Source organism: Pezoporus occidentalis, unplaced genomic scaffold (assembly GCF_034315485.1).
Source record: "Pezoporus occidentalis ecotype Australia unplaced genomic scaffold, CSIRO_AGI_Poc_V1 ctg3, whole genome shotgun sequence".
In the NCBI taxonomy this organism is placed as follows: domain Eukaryota; kingdom Metazoa; phylum Chordata; class Aves; order Psittaciformes; family Psittacidae; genus Pezoporus; species Pezoporus occidentalis.
The window spans coordinates 4,287,822-4,306,950 of record NW_026914940.1 but is presented as its reverse complement, the minus strand read 5'-3'; the positions used below and the strand labels follow the sequence as shown (position 1 = coordinate 4,306,950).

The 19,129-nt window shown below is 41.7% G+C and overlaps 1 protein-coding gene across 6 annotated transcripts in view; it reads right to left on the bottom strand.

Moving 5' to 3' along the window:
• COL22A1 (collagen type XXII alpha 1 chain) overlaps nucleotides 1-19,129 on the bottom strand; it is a 223,280-nt gene that overhangs the window by 189,441 nt on the left and 14,710 nt on the right. For 4 of the 6 annotated variants that reach the window (XM_062626972.1, XM_062626969.1, XM_062626971.1 and 1 more), the window contains exons 3-4: nucleotides 6,295-6,459; nucleotides 960-1,526 (exon numbers count right to left, since the gene is read on the bottom strand). In XM_062626972.1, the coding sequence (XP_062482956.1) occupies nucleotides 960-1,526; nucleotides 6,295-6,385 (658 nt within the window). In that variant the 5' untranslated portion in view covers nucleotides 6,386-6,459. Of the gene's footprint in view, nucleotides 1-959; nucleotides 1,527-6,294; nucleotides 6,460-19,129 lie in introns of those variants that run through there. The other 2 variants (XM_062626970.1, XM_062626973.1) reach the window with 2 other exon arrangements.

Sequence of the window (19,129 nt, the reverse complement as noted above, 5' to 3'; positions counted from 1 at the left end):
TAAAATCCACCTGCATGCAATGTGCTCCATGTACCTCAATACCCAATTCACCTTGTCACTGTTAATGTCCTTACAACTCTGCCTCAGTGGTTGCTATATGTGCACGTTTATCTACTTGCTGTTTGTTCAGCTAATTCCCTCCTTTCTTCTCCACTCTTCTTCATTCCTTACTAATGTTCCTTGATGGCTGTCTGATTCCCTTTGTCCTTACGCTGAAACCAATCCATTTAGCAGCCTCATATTGGGTTTGCATGGCAAGGTTTCAGTAGCAGGAGGGCTACAGCGGTGGCTTCTGTGAGAAGATGCCAGAAGCCTCATGTCTGACAGAGCCAATTCCAGCCAGCTCCAAGATGGACCCATCACTGGCCAGTGCCGAGCCCACCAGTGATGGTGGTAATGCCTCTGAGATAGCAGATGTAAGAAGGGTTATCCCCTTGTTATAGTTAATACATAATATGGGCTACGGTTAACCTATAGTGAATACTGACTTGGGCAAAAGAATCCTAGAAGTGATCACTTCATCACACTCAAGGTAATAGAATGATTCCTTACAGAGTAGAACAGAGTGGAAGACACTAAAATAAAGATTTATCAGCATAGAATTATAAGCATGAATCATAGAATCATAGAATAGTTAGGGTTGGAAAGGACCTTAAGATCATCCAGTTCCAACCCCACTGCCATGGGCAGGGACACCTCACACTAGACCATGTTGCCCAAGGCTCTGTCCAACCTGGCCTTGAACACTGCCAGGGATGGAGCATTTACCACTTCTTTGGGCAGCCTGTTCCAGTGCCTCACCACTTTCACAGTAAAGAACTTCTTCATTGTATCTAAACTTAACTTCCCTTGTTTAAGTTTAAACCCACAAAACAAGCCAATCACAGCTTTTCATACCTATATGGTAACTGAATCTATTACAATTCTAACTGTTTAGAAGAGCTGGGAGCTCTACTTACTTTCACAGAGACGTCTTCTCAGCTTCCCCCGGATTTTATCGATGGCATTGTAATCGGAGACATGAAACACGTGAGCAGACTTGGGTTCTGAAGCAATCTCATCAAGTTCCTCTTCTAGGGCTTCACCAACACCCACAACAAAGATCCTAATCCCAGCCTGATGGGCTGCATTGGCGGGATCCAAGACATGATCCTGGCTCCTTCCATCAGTCAAAAGGATGGCCACTTTTTTAACAGTTTGATCGCTAAGTCTCCCACCAGCTTCTTTGGAAAAGCTGTAGGTGTTGATGTACCTGAGAGCATCTCCAGTATTGGTGTTACCCCCATAATACTTAATGTTTCGTGCAGCTGCTTGGATTTCCTCGCGAGTTCTGTACTTCCCCAGGTCAAACTCTGTGGTCGGACGATCGCTGTATCGCACCACACCAACACGGGTTTTGTCTGGGCCGATCTCAAAAGTTTCCACCAAATTAGACACCCACTGCCGAACTTTCTCAAAATTCTCTTTTCCAACACTGGAGGAGGCATCCAAGAGGAAGACAAGGTCATAGTGAACGTTCTTGCAACCTGTAGGAGCGGCAGAAAACATTGCTAAGGGAAGATGAAAGAAGAGTACCAGGCATACCAAATAACCCCTAGGCATGGCTCCCTAGTGAGCAATTTAGAGGAGGCAGCAAACATTCTCCTTATCCTGCAGAGAAAGTGCAGATTCTCAGCCTTTCTTCCTTGTGATTCACCTCATCTGTTTCAGGACATCTACAGATGAACACACACTTTGCTTTGAAATGCAAACCCATTCTCCTCCTGCTCTACTAACTGCCTCTGCTCAGTCTTTCTCCTACACCATCTGCATGCATATTAAGTTTTTTTTCTCAAACTCCATTACAGTGCCTTTGCTCAGGCCATGCTCTCCTGGCAGATCAAGAGACCTGCCCTGAACTTGCCCATGTCAATCATGACCTTGAGTAGCAAAGGTCTCATGCTTCCTCTTCCATTAACATGATGATTGATTTATGCTTAGGTAGAAGCAGTTCTTTTGCTCAGCATGATATGTTGGTGAAGCAAGTTTATAACAAGATTATTTTAATTTTGAGGCTCTCTGCCATTGACTGTTGACTAAAGGATGATTCACTGAATACCGGGATGGCTTCCTTGACAACAAAGGACAGTTGCTTTGTAAGGAAAAAGTTCACTTATCCCCACAACCACTTTTTTGCCTGCAGCCATGATATTTGTAATCTGAGGCCTGTGTAATCCAAAAGGCAAATCTATTCTAATTGCATCTTGCTTGCCCTATGAAGTCAGACTGGTCATATATTTGTCACCTTCCTGCCAAGAAAGGACATCTCCCAGGAGATGTTTTCTAGCTGTTTCTGAAGCTAGGAGGCTGTAGATTGATAAACGTCCCATAGATGTCAAAGATTTATCAATATAATGCCCCAACTGGACAAAATACATATGCATGTATTAGTTTCTTTAATTCACTATTATAGACCATAATGCCTAACAAATTATGAGTTTCAAGCTTGAAAAAAGCTGCTCTACAAAGTCAATTTCTCTGTGGTCACAAGCACCAACCTTTGTTTCTCCAATAGTGCTTGTCTCATGTTGTCTCACAAAGTTTAACCACTTTTTTGAAAAGCAGTTTGATAATTTGACCAATTATATGGAGCCCAAAGCACACATAACATGGTACAAGACAGAGAGCTAGTCCATAACAGTGCCTGTGCCACTTTATTTCTCCCAGAGTAACAGGTTTTTTTGTGATCATCTGAACTGGAGTTGTTCTATCTGGCCCTTAAGACGTTGGCAATTGCTTTTAAATCCTACTGCTTTACCAGGACCTTAGCTGGTAATCCACATCTACCCACACCCACTGAGAGTAGATCTGTTCTGTTCATTCCTATTTTATTAAAAAACCCTGATTCTCCCAACTATTCCCAGTACCACCATGTTAACCTCCTCTGGGCTCTGACCAGGACTGACCAAGCCTCCTTTCTTGGTCAGACCATTTGTGAGAATACATAACTTAAGCATATACTCATCGAGGACAGTTTAGCTATAAATACATTAAAAAGTGACATTCCTATTGTAGAGTTTGCATGTTTTTACTCACATCAGACTAGTTCCAGCCAGGTTCCAGTAACTAAATGCCCATCAGTGACTGAGACCCATTAATAATGAAGTGCATCTTCCACTGCAGTTTCATCAGAAATCAAGTCAGGTCTGCTCCATGCTATGAACAAAGTGGAGATGCTTGAAAGATTCACTGTGAAAGCTTGAAATCCTTTCCTGATGGCCCTGAGAGTAAACCCCTTCTCCAGGGTTTATCTCCCGTGGTTCCCTGACCTTGGGTGGGCTCCTCAGAAAGCTCTGCTGGAAGTATTCGAGAAAGGCCTGTCTCTTCTTCCTCTGGAAACTGCTTTTAAGTCCTGAAGCATGGACTGACCACCTGGCTTAACCTCAGACGTCCCTCACCTTTACGTGTTTATCTGGAGCAGGGCTGACCCTGGATGCTCTCCTTGGATCTGATCTGGACCGTGACTCATGCTCCTGGCTTAGTCTTGGAACTGCTTCATCACTATGAACTTGCCTGGTATTTGGATTGCCAGTTGAGCCTAGCTGCCATTCCCCAGCCTTCCCTGCTCCCTGGCTGGAAGCAGTGGGACATGCTATGACTGTTGAGACCCTGACCAAATCTGACCTAAGGGTTCATGAATCAGCACTGGTGCTTTTGATCCTGCTGGGGCTGTGCACCTGCCCTGAAGAGGACAGAAATCCTGAATATCCCCCTGCACTGGAAAAGAGCGTGGGTAGCTCAGCTACATGAAGATTACTTGCCTTCAGATAAGAGTATAAGCATTATAGGTCAGCATAACACTATAGTCAGTGCTCATGGTATGCGTGATGGCTGTGAGAGTGGCAGAATATACACCCTGTGTATTGCAGGTGATGATGAAAAATGAGCATCATCTGTTGTTGTGTTAACTTCTGTAGCAGAATGCATCCCAAGTGCTGCATAGGTGTTTATGGGAAAAGCCTAACCGTATGGGATTGGGACCACTGATAACAATCTGAAGAAGAGAACTGTAAGGGTAAAAGTGAGAAAACTCATGGGTTGAGATAAGAACAGATTAATAATTGAAATATTATTATAATAATGACAATAATAGTAATAATAATTAAAGAAAGAAGAAAGAAGAATAAAGATGAAAAAGAAGAAAAAGAAGAAAATAAAAGAAGAAAGAAAAAGAAAGGAAGAAGAAAGGAGAAAGAGGAAAGAAGAAGGAAAAGAAGAAAAAGAAGAAAATAAAAGAAGAAAGAAAAAGAAAGGAAGAAGAAAAGAGAAAGAGGAAAGAAGAAGGAAAAGAGAAGTGTAGTTTTGTTTGATTTTTGTCAGAATATAAAACAGGATCTACATAGAATACCGAACAGTAAAAAATAAGCAAGAAATCTCCACTTCCCCCCCCCCCCAAAAAAAAAAACAACAACCTAATTACTAAATTAAACTATTCTGTCTGCAGGAATATTAGGTGAGGTTAACTAAAGAACATAAAGGGTTGAGTATAAAACCCGCAAGGCACAGACCTTCCTTCATTTTAACAACTCTCAGCAGGTGAGATGACTGCAATTTAGAAAGGAACAGAACAGGCAGAATGAATCCTGAGTTCAGGGGTGATGAGCCTTAGAACAAGGAGGGGGTGAAGGTTTAAAAATGATGCTTATTTCAAGCAGTATTGCAGGGAAGAAAAAGATGGTCTTTCAGGATCATTTTCTTAGAGCCTCTTTGCTTGCAGACCTGATGACAGTGAGATGAAATGCTGCAGAAAAGCTTTTAGTAAATATTAATCTGCATTTTCAGCATGGTAGTGTCCACTGCTGGAAAAAATTGATTGTTTTCCAAGAATGCTATAATGATGTTGTTTACTGGCAGAATCAGTTCCTGTTAAGGGAACATGGGAGATAATTCATAGAAAGTGAACTTTCATTTTTGTAATTACAGGAATACTCTCTGGAAGCATAATTCCAGGAGCTGTGTTCATCCACTCAGACATTGAGTCAACTGTTTTGCAATATTGCTATTAAAAATACTTCACAAACAAGCCGTAAGACCAAAATTATTTAAAGTAATCACAGAATGAACATATAAGTGGTACCATCATCATTTCCTACGACTGATCCACAGGTAGGAAAAAAGATGAGATTTCACTTTGGTTTATTACTAAGTACTTACTCCTGCTAAACTTCATCCAAAAAGCCTTATACAGGTCATAAAGTAGCTGTTCCTTAGAGCAAGAAAAGGTCTAAAAAAGCCTTTCTTTTCTTATAAATTACCCAAGCGTACAAAATAGCTTTTTTTCCTAGAAAAAGGGACTGAAAACCTCGACCTCAAAGTAACTTTGGGCTTTTACACCAGTAAATTGTGGGTTTACAACCATTTTCTGTCCCTGAGATGCAGCATCATTTGCAGCCAGACAACTCGTCTTACTACTTAAGAAAAGCCATGTCCTTGTCAAGATTGCTGATAGGAACAGTCCTTTAGCTGCATCATCCTCTAATGCAAACCCTTCAGTGGCTTTCTGGGGAGAGTGCTCAGCAGCACAGGCCAAAAGCCATGCCAGGGAGCATGCTAGCAGCTATACAGTATCATATAATCATGGAATAGGTTAGGTTGGAAAGGACCTTAAGCTCATCCAGCTCCAACCCCTGCCACAGGTAAGGACAGCTTCCACTAGAGCAGCTTGCTCCAAGCTCCTTCCAACCTGGCCTTGAACACTGCCACGGATGGGGCAGCCACAGCTTCTCTGGGCACCTTGTGCCAGCACCTCAGCACCCTCACAGGGAAGAATTTTTCCCTAATGTCTAATCTAAATCTCCCCTCTTTCAGTTTAAGCCATTACCCCTTATCCTATCATCATGTATGAACATATGAACCAAGGAGGTGTCCTGGCCCTGTTTAGCAAACTAGGAAAGTCCCAGCTAGACAGAAGATTCACCAACTCTAATGTGGCATCCACTGATGGCAACTGATGAAGTGGTCTCCATACCAGTCTGAGGTACATGAAGTGTATCCATAGTAAACTGTGTGCTGCTCTCTTTGCTGTGGGTAGCTGAGCTAACCATTAAGCCTGTGGCAGAAAAGAGACCCTACGTAAATCATAACCTTGATCCCCAGGCTATCTCCATTCCTAAAGTCTATTTTATGTCTTTTCAGCAGTAAATGATTCGCTTGGCTTTTTTTTTCTATCGTTTTCCTCATGGCAATAATAGCTTCTCAACCATGTAAAAGGCCCAGCAGCTACTTAGCATGGGCAGTAAGTCAAACTGCACATACCTGCTCTTTGTGCCTCAATTCGCTCCCCGCTGAACACAAATGTGAGAAGAACCAGGAGATGGGGCACACAGCATCTTCCCATCATGGACATCTCAATATCTCCTTTCCCACATTAGCCTGTCTGCTCTCTGTGGTGCGAAGCTCTTTAGAAATCCAATCCGTAGCCTAGAAAAGGAAATAAACAGCAAAGGTTACCTCAGAAATAAACAGCAGTCATGGTGCAAGTCATGGAGCAACATTTTGGAGAGCTGTCTCTTCCGCCTTCATTTTACTTAACTAGACACAAACTGCTCAGACAAAGAGGCGGGATTTCACCTACTTTCCAAAAGCTATACTCTTTCACTAGCTCTATTCAGCGTGCAGCAGCCTGAATGGAAACAGGAGGGAGATTACCAGATTATTATACTTTAATTGAGCCCACTGCCAAGTATACAATCAACGCACTGGAGTGGAAACTATTCTTGACCTGGCCCTCCCACACATTCATCATTAGGAGATACACAACACAGAGCAGAGATACAAACCACTGCAAATCACACACAACCGGTTGCTGCTTCACCCACTGCTGCTTTCAGTCCCACAGCCTCAGAAATGACAACTGCTAAAAATACATGGCTGCTTTCAAATGTATATTTGTTGCCCTCAATCCTTCTTTATAGGAGTAAACTCAGCAGCTTCAAAACACACCTTTCAACTCTTCAGTTTAAAGAAGCGCAAAAGCTTAGGTGGATGATCTTCAGTTTAAGGTCATTGGTTTGACTTTACCTTAACTGAAGCCGGTGGTGGTGTAACAAGGCATGTAAAGTGGCTGGGCTGTTAAAAGTTTAACTGTATTTTCTACAGTTAATAAATTTAATTTTATTATTTATTTATTGCTGTTGTCTTGCTATTTTTTATTAGATCATAGAATCAAAGAATGGTTTGGGTTGGAAAGGACCTTAAGATCATCTATTTCCAACCCCCATCACATAACCACTGCAGTTCTATCTACTGTGTACACAAACAGGGGAAAACAATTTCCACTCTGTAGCTTTCCAAGGAATCATTCTGGAAAACTTTCTCCCTGCTCCTGAATCTGCCTTTTCCTCTCAAACACAAGAGATTTCTTCATCCATTTTTAAAGGAATTTCTGTTTCTTCAATCTGTTAACATGCACATCAGTTTCTCACTGTTAGCAGCTGGGTAAAAGAGGCATGAAGGGAAACTGTATGTTGTAGATCATCACTGATTACACATTCTAGGATATTTCTGTTCAAAGCAATAGGGTTCTGTGGGAATCACAGACAGAAAGAACGGTGGTGTCAGCATTTGTTCAAAACCAGCCTTGATCAGCCAAATGCTGGGCCTATCTCTACCATGTATCAGAAATAAAGTGTGTGTCATCCTGGGTTAGGAAATAAAAACGGGGAAATCTTATGCAGTTGTTGAGATGAGCTGTAAATCCTTATTCCCAGGACAAAATACAGGCTCCTATTTTTCACAAGTCCATATCATATGCAGACAAAGAGAAAAGGAATATATCTAATAAACCCTGCACCCTTCAAATGAGATTTGGGATGATCTGCCAGCAGCAGAACATAAATGCAAGAAGGAATACTTTAAAGAAGAAAAATCATGATCGCTCAGGTATCATCCCCACCTCCAAAGGCGCTGCAGTTTATACCTCAACCAGAGGGTGTCCCTGTGAGACAGTGAGGTGCTGAGGTTTAAGGGAGCTGGAAAAGGTTACGGGGTAAAAAGGGCATGAAAATATCACCGTGCCCTGCAGTAATTAGGATTTCCTTTTACACAAGTACATTACTGAAATACCGACCAGGCACCCGCCTGCAGAGGGATCAGGGCGAGCATTACTTAAAATAACTATGAGAGCTTAAGCCAAAGTTTTTCCTCCCGTGTATCTTTTAGGAAACATTGTTTTCTGGTGCTGGGGATGTTAAAGCAGGTTAGTGGCAGCAGTGAGAGATGGGAAACCAGATCTGCCGTGCGGCACTTCATAGCTGGGTGCTCAAAACAGCTTTTCAATGTGTCTGGGCTTGCATCACTGTGAAGCTTTGTAAATACAGTATTAAAACAGCCTTTGCCAGCTGCTGTCCCACATGAGGCCAGGATAAAAGAGGCAGAGCACCAGCTGGTGTCAGTCAGAAGGACGGCGGATGGACAGATGGATGCTGGATCAACAGGCAGAGGATGCAGCCTGACAGGGAGCTCAATGGATGTGGATCTCTTGGTACATGTGTGACTTCTGCCCCAGCATTAGGACCTGCCTACTTGGCCAGGTCTGAGAGCTGCGTCTCTAAGGAGTCATTCCTCTCTGCTCCACAAAAAAACACTTCAAGAGCTCAATTCTGCACTATGAATGCTGAAAGATGTCTCAGAACAGTCATTTAGGCTAAAAATAGTGGGAAAAAACCCAAATCAAATCATAACATCTGCTTAAAATCTGTATTTATAACCTGTGGTGGCTTTCATACACATCCGTGATTCAATATTATTCTTGCATTCAGGCCAAAATACATTATTTTATCTATTTTTATAGCATGAAGAGTTGAAACAAGTCTCTAAACATGCAGCTACTTTATGTATGGATATATCAGTGAGAGAAAATTGCCCCACTCACATCAACAGGATTCAAATCATGGCAAGGCAGTCTTCAGGGGTGTTAGAAGAATGGTTGGAGATAAAGCCTTTTTTAGTTATGAGTTTTCCACACTCATTCCTTTCCCACCTTAGCCTGTCTCATCCCAGTCTCAGATTACAGCAGCTGACCAACATTTCCCTTTCCAGAAAAAAGGGTCGAAAAGGAGCCAGAAGTGTGATGGTTTAGGCTTCAGAGCAATCCAAGAATAAGAACTTCTGTTTAGTTGACCCTATTTCCAAATGACCAACGTGGATTTTTTTATTGTCATTATTTTTAGTTCAGCCACTCATGTGGGAATAATTTTCTTCAAAGTGGCCTAAGTGAACGTACATCCTTCAAAAATACCTCTTTTTCCCCTTTTATCTCACAAACATCACTTTGGGTTTCCCTTGTGGCACATTCAGACGTGTTAAGTGATACTGCAAAAAGAACTGACAAATCCTATCACGTCTGAGTTTATTACCAAACAGTGGACTCTGTGTCTGAGGCCCTGTTTTTAATAGCTTAATGGGAAAAAAAGAGGTGGATAATTCTGGCTACATGCAAACATGATGTGGGAATGGCATTCAGGCTGAGAAGTATGCTGGTAAATGTTGAAGTCAGCTCTCTACACTTAAAATACAGGCATAGTACTAAGCTATTCATACCGACTCACAGCTGAGCAAACAACATGCAGAAGATAGATACAAGCTCTATATAACCTTCAGCTTCAGGATAGCTATTTCAGGGGGGCTGGTATAGAGTTTTAGGTCAGTGAGCATATGTGGTAAGGCCTCTTTACTTTAGAACGGTAAGTAAATGCTTTGGGAAATGAATGCTTATAAAAAGCAGCATTCAAAAGAAAAAGAGTTGAAGGAGAACTGGGTCTTCTCATCTCAAAAGTACTTGAATATTTTGCTCACTGTTGGGCTTCCCTTGTACTCTTGAGGGATGCTGCTTTGTCTTCTTGAGCTTTAGCCCTTGAGGATGGGAACAGAGCTAAGACTTGGCCTTCCAAAGTACCACATACATATCTAGAAAGGAACCATAAAGCTGGGCTGCATTTCATCATGGGATTTACTCCTGTTAGAAACAAAGGCAAAGATTATCCTGACATCAATTTATTTAGGAAACTAAACCCCTGTATTTTGAGAATAAGATGATGGTGTTTTCTATCCTTCTCTGTATTTGTCCTGCCAGAGCCTGATCCTGAAGGGACATACAGTGACTTTGTTCTAACCTCGCTTCTCAAGGAGGTGAAATTCAGACTCTCTATTAGCTGTTACATCACCATAATTCAGGGAACAAGGAAGAAAAGCTTCTGTGAAAGAACAGAAGCAAACCTGAAATGGCATCCTGAAATATAAAGGAAAAAGAAGGGGCAGGTACAAAGAATGTGGCAGAGAAGAAAACTTCATGGCATTTATAGGACAAGGCATTTAAGCACAAGCCCTGGATAGTCCCTATTTCATCCTCTCCAGAGATTGCTCTTCTGTCCTGGTTTGAGAAATGTCACCAACGGCAAAAACCATGTGAGTCAGAGGTGGAAAAATACAGAACGTTTTCTGTGATCTCTCATCCTTCAGAGGAGGGATTCAGCCACAAATATTAATAAAACCAAACAAAACACAACTGGAGTCAAGGGTAAGATGGCATTTTTGGAGTGTGATTTAATAAAACTGCTTCTACCTCATGCAAGCCGAAGTTCAAAGACCCCACAGGGACAGTACAACGTGATTCAAGGCTGAATGCAAAAAAAGCATGTCCAGTTATGGACTTTAGTTTCCTCTTTAACATATCTGAGCTTTTACTTATGTATTGTTAAATAATACACTGAACTGCTCATCATGCTGTTAAATTCAAGGGGGACTGATGCTATTATTGTGCTTAATTTCATCCATTCGTCTGCTGCCACTGAACATCACCGTATTCCATATAAATGCTGAAACTATGGTGGCATTCATAATGTGATATTAAATGGTTTTGCTATGCTCCTCTGAAGAAGAGCTTAGCCGGGGGGGGGGGAAGACAGTGTCCAATAATACAGCTTTTCACACACATAAAGAGAAGAAAACCCTGGACACTAATACATCTGACCTGTTAGTAGAGTGGCCTGATCGTGCCTCTTCCAACTACTGAACTAAGCAATTTAATTATCTAAATTAATGCTGATATGAGCAGGAAGCCAACCGTATAAAAGAGAGATGGGACTTTCTCCCCACCCCAGTCAGCCCATGAGGTTGTATATCTTTGTTCAGTGCTTTTTAAAGAAATCATCCGATGGCATTTCTGGAAGACATGAATCTTCCCAGGCCTGATCCAAAGCCAACTGTAGTTAATGAAAAGAAGGTAATTGATTTTAATGGGCCTTATTTCAAAACCTATGTGAAAGATGGAGCAGAAAATTCTCTGTTAACACCAGAGTTGTTCCTGAGGTACTTCGTTCAACTAGAACTAATCCAAAGTGTGCTTAAATCAAGGAGGAGACTATCAGCAGCTCCACAGGACATTGGATGGAGATATTCATGCACCCTGTTAGAGAGCAGCTCACCAACATCTGCTCCAAAATGCTGGTGAGGCTGCAGTAGGTGAGAATTTGCTCTCTTTTGCAATATCACATCTCAACTTCTACCCCAATCCATAAAAGAAAACAATCAGAGCAGAAAGATGGTTAGTATGAATGCCAGACAAAGCGATTTGTCATCTTTATGGGAGATGAAATAGGGTGGTGGGAAAGCTCAGCAGACCATTCAAACCCATCAATTTGCTTGCCTTAGCTGAACTCTGTTACCCCCCGTGAAGTACTTGGTGCTGGAACTACCAGGGCCCACGAATGATTACTATTGCTGCAATTGGAAATAAGTTTGATTCTGTAAGAAATAAAGTTTGTACTGAACAATTAGGAGGGGAAATATAATAAATAGTTATTTCCTAAGCAACAGGTACCTGTCCAGGAGATAGAACAAGACAAGAATTGAATGTGGAAAAAAACATCATACAGAGAAGCAAAACAATAAAGCAGAATAAATCCTCACAGAGGGATTGGATTAACACAGTGCAGGCATTTCCTAATTTCTCTGTGCTCTACTTTACAGCTTAGAAATGTTCTTTTAACCTCTGTGGTGCTGCTCATGCACAAGCAAGGAAACGTGAGAGAAGGTCAGAATTAGAATTCAGCCACTCCTAACTCACTAACCTGTGCTTGGATCATGCATCCTTCAGATTGACCCCTTTGCAAATACATCTACCAGAGACGCTTTAAAACAATCTCTTACTGATTGCCTGCCAAATCACTGCAGTTCTAAAATACCCGAAGTGCTAGACGAGGACTTTGCAATATATTTTTGCCTACTGCAGCCATGCAGTGTCTGCAGGCTGAAACCTTGATGCAATACCCCCAAGTATAACTTCAGTGATTTGTCCAGAGGAAGTAACTCCAGATTTAAATTGTACTCTTATGTTTCAGGCTTAGACATCTTTCTACTGATTGGCTAAGTAAGAGAAGCCCAAAGCTAACCTGAGATTACAAGTCTCTATGATAGAATCTCCCAAATCTTATGGTTAAGGCACTACCAATCCATACCATCATTCCCAAATTAAGTTTTCTGCTTCTACATGTAGGCTGCACTCACATTGTGGGACCAGTTGCGTGCTGCATCTGCATGCCAGCTCCCTGCTGGGACAAGACACGGATCTCTGTTCTACAGTGCTCCAGCTGCTGTGCCCAGGAGAACAGATTCCACAAAGTGATCATAGATTCATGGAATGCTTTGTGTTGGAAGGGACCTTAAAGCTCACCCAGTTCCAACCCCCTGCCATGGGCAGGGACACCTTCCACTAAAGCTGGCTGCTCCAAGCCCCATCCAAACTGGCCTTGAACACTGCCAGTGATGGGGGAGCCACAGCTTCTCTGGGCAACCTGTGTCAGGGCCTCAGCACCCTCACAGGGAAGAATTTCTCCCTAATGTCTAAACTAAATCTCCCCTCTGTCAGCTTCTCCAAGACTTTTAAGATTTGGCCAAATGGCTCAAGCAAGTCTTAAGAGCATGCCACAGAGTGCAGCTGTCTCTTGGTCCCAACATAACTTACCAGGAGCTAGAAACAAGCTACACCAAGCAATGCCTAAGAAAGACCCAGCAGTTCTTTGGCATCATCAACCAGTCTGTAAAGAAAACCCATACTGCACCATATGAACACATGTGTTTATTGACCATCCAAGTGGTAACCCTGTCTCACTTCATCTAATCAAGAGCTTGAATTTCAAAAGAATTTCTACATCTCAGATGCTGGTTCTGTATAAAACACTATTCCATAAGCATCTTAGTTAACTTTTTTTCAGGGAGAAGACTCTCAGGAAGTGTGACAGAGTGGGGTCCAAGGAATTAGGAGAGCTGACAAGGGGAAGCTTTGCCCATCTGATTTGAGAAAACAATGTCTGGAAAACAGGGTTTGCCCAAGAACCTGGCACCAGCACTTGTGCTCACACTGGCAGTTTCTTGTTTATTTCCTAGCTGGCAAAACCAAGAAGAAAATATTGAACTTGAGACTCAAGCATCAATGTGATACTTTTAGATACATTTTTTCTTATAGCAAAGTTGTTTTTCAGCGCTGCATTTTGTCTAAATCAACTTTTTCCCCTTGATTTTCACTTACTTTCCTTTGGAAAGCACTTGTCTAACTTTTCAGCATGGACCAGGGAACCAGGAACAGAACAGGAAATTCAAAGTCAGTTAACTTGTCATCATTTATATGGGAGTCGTCCTCTCCTACCCCTGAAATATCCCCAAATATGTACTTTGAGTCACACAGATTGCAAGCCATTTACACAGCTGTTAGTACGCACTGAGCCCCTGCAGCGGCTCATCCATTGAGGTGTAAATATATTTGACTCCTGCAGATATTAATACAATGAATTAGATACATAATAATTTATGAATGGTGATGTACTTCCTAGGGAGGAACACACACTCCAAGTCACATCACTCAATAGCAGCTGCACAGTTCACCCACCCCAATAGTGCTTCTGTCACACTCAGGCTAAGATAGAAAACTGTCCATTGCCTTTTTCCCACCTCTTTTAAACTCAACAAAACTCTGAAATATCTCTCATGTTGTAACTGAAGCAGGGTTTGCAGCATATACATGTGCTAGAATGAGGAAGTCCACCACCTGCATGTAATACAAGGCACACTGTTTATTTAGGGTAACGGATAACATCATTCACTGGCCTTCATGAGTAGAGAGTCCAATTCAAACATTCAAATTATAATAGCCACTGCTGGCTGCAGGAAATCCAGATTAATGAGGAGAGATGTAAGCAAGACAAGGATCAAAATGATGTCCACAGAGGAAGCAAACAGTTCAAGCTATAGAAATACTTCTCTATAGAATGGAAAATCTGAGATTTGTCCCCAGATCTACATGCTCAGGCTGTCTTTACTGCTATATGTGCAAAGCATATTGATTTGTTACAGCCACAAAAGCTCCGTCCTCTGGCCTAAGCCTTATAACCTGTAGGGATAGTCCCACAAATCCCATTTCCTCTCAACAGAGGTAGAGCTTTTCCAGCCCTTATTAACTATTAGGAAGGAGCCTTTTACATTGAGTCCCTTGAGGCTATTCAATATGAGAGTGCTCTACTCTTACAGTGTCCATTTCCTGCTTTTTATATCCTTATGGAAGTTCTTCTAGCTCTCGGAATGAAACTTAATATTTTCTTTTTTAGTACAGTAGAGGATTATGTCAGTAAAAAGATCCATATGTCATGGCTTTATATAGTCAGCTAGCAGAGCTGGAGCAAGGAATTGGAATGGGTTAACAGCCTAAATCTGTTTGGAAAATAGGCAACATACTTTCTAACAAAGAGAAGCCCAGTAGATGCATATTCCAGAACTCCTACTGATGCCAGTGCAAGGAAGAATTGCTTCAGATTCCTTGCCTTATGCATTATGATAATAGCCTGGATAAGGATTACCAGAATCCCTGCAAGCTCCAGAAGTGAGGTCATACCGATTGCCTGTCACTCTCTGGGTTATTAACAGGGATATGCTAATGTGAAATGTACCACACACTCACCCACCACTTCCAACACTTCTGAACTTCCCTAATACAGGCACATTAACGCCTTCTACTTGCACTATGGGAGTGAATTGCTCCTCCGTATGTTCCAACAAGTTGATGGACATCTAATGTCATGAAAGTTTGTTCAAAACCAATGACATTTGATGAAGAGATTTAGTATACTGAAGGACTTCCATGGTCCAGTTTCTATGGTGTTGGCCTTCGTAATGAAACCCAGAACTCTACTGTGGACACCAACACACGAGCAAAAGTGACAGATCTGTGAAGAAAAGCCATGGAAACAAGAGACACCTGTTGTTACCATGGGAAATGCAGATAGCAGGACTACAGCCTCAGCCTTGCCCCTTTCTGAATCTTCCCCTCTTTACCCAGTTGCAGGAGGCGTCATCCCCTGTGAGGTATCCACTGCCTGAAATCCACCCACGTGAGGTCTCTCCATGCTCATGTCTACTGAGAACAAGCAATGCCACTTCTCTTTTAACACACAAGAAAGAAAAAGAACAGATGAATGGATATAAGCAGCTTGCAAGCAACCTTTTCCCACTGGGTATTCTAAGAAAAGGCCATTCTGTGCTTCCTTGCTGCAGCAGGACCCCAGGGTAGAAAGCAATTCATGGTTAGCTGACGTCACATTGTGGCAGGAAAGCACTGGCCTGAAACAACAAAGTGAGGCTGGAACCCACATAGGATTGAAGCTTTTATTTCTTATAATTGTATAACTCTAATCATTTAAGGCAGAGGCAATTCTGAGAAGACCCAACAGAACTCTAAGGTTAGACACCTTAACCTGTTTAGGTGTCTGCAGAGTGGGGAGGTTGTATGGAGGATTTGAGACTGAAAATCATGGAAGCGAGTGCCTCAAGACTTTTTGGGCTCTAATCTAAAATGCTTCTCCCTCCCACAAAAGGAGCTGGGGCTAGGAGGAGAGAGGAAGATGAATCTCCCCTGACCATAGATGTCTGCACTGCAGATGTCTTCAGCATCAACACAGACTCCTTTAAAATAAGAGAATTAAGAAGCACGCCTCAATGCACCACCAGATTTGAGTGAAAACAAGTTGTATAGAATATCCTTGATGTCTCAGCCGTCTCTGCCCAGCATCATGGCCAACATCTACATGGTACTAGCAGGCAAGGGGAACACACAGGAGTCAAGCAGAAGCAGAGATTATCCAGTGTCAGAGGTCCTAAGCCTGAGCCTGAGATAAAACAAACTTTATTCCTCCCAGTTTCCAAATGCTACACACAGGAAATCCTGTGAATCCTTCTGTGATCTTGCCACGATCCTGGCACTGGGAGACCTACAGCAAAGTTCTGTCTTGTCACTTTTCTTGGCATTGCTGCTTGCATGGCTGTGAGCAATAGGGATGATGAAGACAACACTTAAAAGAAGTACAGCAAATTTTGGTCTGAAAGTTGTAAATTAAACAGGAAAAAGCCTGTAGCCAGAAGAAAGCATGCAAACTACCTATATTTTCTACTAGAAAGGGGTCTCATCACCACTGTCACTCACACAGAAAGGATAAGAAACCGAAAGTTGTGCTCTACAGCCCGTACATTCCTTTCACACCAGGAACTGACAGACACAGGAGGCCCATCACTTAGTAGCTTACAAAAAATGTCACTACCAGCTACCCGAGCACAACAGCCTGCACTCAAGGCAACAGGTGGGACAGTGTCAAGTCAATTATCTTGACATGGCTGGAAGGGTTTTGACCCACCTCAACTCACACCCTGACCCATTTCCTCTGTTCTGCTTCCTTCCTTCTAATTTTCATAAATAGCTGTAGGAAGAAGTGTGATACCAAGCTGTCTCATAGACCTGAAACAAAATCTTATTTGATTCCCTTTCCTTACCTATTCGTATGTAATGTTCCGAATTTGTTCCTTAAAAGAAGAGATAGTTATTTGTTAGGCAATAGTAGATAGCAAAGATTGTAGTATTTGATAGGAGGGAGGATATTTTCAAATGGATAAGGACTCAAAAATTTCCAAAGTTCCCATTATTTCCACAACTGGTGACACCCTTGCATACTGAATTGCTATCTCAGGAACAGAGTATTGATTTTCAGTGTAAGTCTTTTATGGTACAATATCTCTATCCATGTGCTCTGTTCAGGTGGATGGCCAAGGGCTGTGTGACAACACCAAGAAAGCAGTATTCTCTTCATAACAGAAACAACTGGAAATGAGAGAGACAGGATCAGATGGCAGGACATACTGTAGCTACAAGGAAAATAAGAGCAAACACAACACTTGGCAGTTTGGTGGAGGAGAAGGGACATGAAGAATAGCAGAAATGGAAAAGAGATATCCATATGGACAGCAGTGCTAGAACTTCAATGAAATCACATCTGTGCCTTTCTGGACTTTAAAGGTGAATTTAAGACACTGTCTCACACCAGGCTATTTCTGAAGACAAGAGCTTTGGCTGGGATTTACTTCATTAGACTCTAAATAAATCCATAGCCAGACTGATTTTATCTCTTCCTAAGGCAGATGAGTAAAATAAGTGAGCTACTCACAAGAAGCACTTCTTTTCCCTAGATGCAACAAAAGGAGCCTAAACAAACAGCTAAGATTTAGATGTTGGAATTTAAGAGATGCTAATACTTCAACAGATGTCTACTGGTCAAGGTGATCAAGAAAGTCAGCCAAAAGCAGCAACAGCTAACAGATGGTAAAGATAATAATAGGAAACTTTAGCAAGTTCAGAGGCAAGAGGGTGTAAAGACTTGAGTATAAAGTCTAATGAGGAACAGAGGAACAGAAGCAGCACATCTAGATTTCTAAACAGATACCCATTCCTGAATGATGAAATTGCCCTAGGAAAGCAGGTTTGGGTAGAAGGACCAAAGCAGAGCTAGGAAAATCAATGTCTTTTTGAACTTTTATACTAGAAAGAACACCTTGTGCAGGATTTAGTCCAGTGTCTTGGTGAATTATGATGGATATGGGACTAATACTATGGGGCCTTCATGGAGTCCTGGATTGCCTAAAGTGTTACACTTCAGTCTGATTCTTCTGAATCCATAAACTGTATTGGATAAAGTCAACCCTGATGTTCATTGATCCTAAATACTGGTGGGTAATGCTTTGCTTTCACTGACTCCACAGGTAAAGTCAGGAACCTGGAAGCCTGAAGACATCCTCACCAGTAAAACAAAGCTTACAAAAAGACAGTGAGTGCCTTAGCCCTTTCTGTATCTTTTTTGATTTCCTGCCCCACTGAGCCCGAAGCAGGTAGCTTTCTTTGCTTTCCTTTCAGTGCCAAGTAAAATGCCATAGTACTGATCACCATGATAGGCAGAGCTGCACATGAATTTACCCCATAGACAGATAAGCAAATATTTTAGACACAGTTGTTCTCTGAAGAGTAACTATTTTCATCTACATGTTAATGTATGCTTTAACCTGCATGTTTTTATGCTCACTCTGCATGTCTATGTTTGTATGTTTAATCTACATGCTTTAATCTACATATTAATGCATGCAATATTAATGTTTCCATTTAAGAGATGGGATTGTGCTTATTTTGCCTCTGTTAGCAAGACTGACAGTCCATTTTTTGTTAGATAAAACCAGGTGTTATAACTCTTGTATTCCATGGATACATAAAAGACCTCATTTAACTTACAAAACTGTTTCGTATTCATCTTGACATATTCAGGGAACAACTCTAATTTATAGATTATTACAGATGAAAGGGACGATCATGTGCAGTCTCACCTCCTGGCCAACATAAGTACAAAATTCTTCTTGATAATACCAGTATCTCATCTATATCTTGTACAAAAGTTGCAGCATTTTTCCTGCTCTAGAGAGCCATCAGTCTTGATTTATGAGACACAATATTCCCACACCAGAACCAGGAAGTTGCTCAAGTGCTCAGTTACCATCACCCAATGTACTTGATCTCTAGAATGTATGCATTTATCTTCTGTTTGCAGTGTCATGTTTTAATATGAAACCTTTCCCTGGCTTCTAGGGCCCAGAACAAGTGGCAAGGCTTGTGGATAATAAATGACTTGAATTGTTTTTTCCCTACTAAGGTAAAAAATGAATCCCCACAATGCTATTAGCTATTCCTTAGCCAAAAAAGAACCCCATACAGACAAACAAATAAGAAATGAAATAA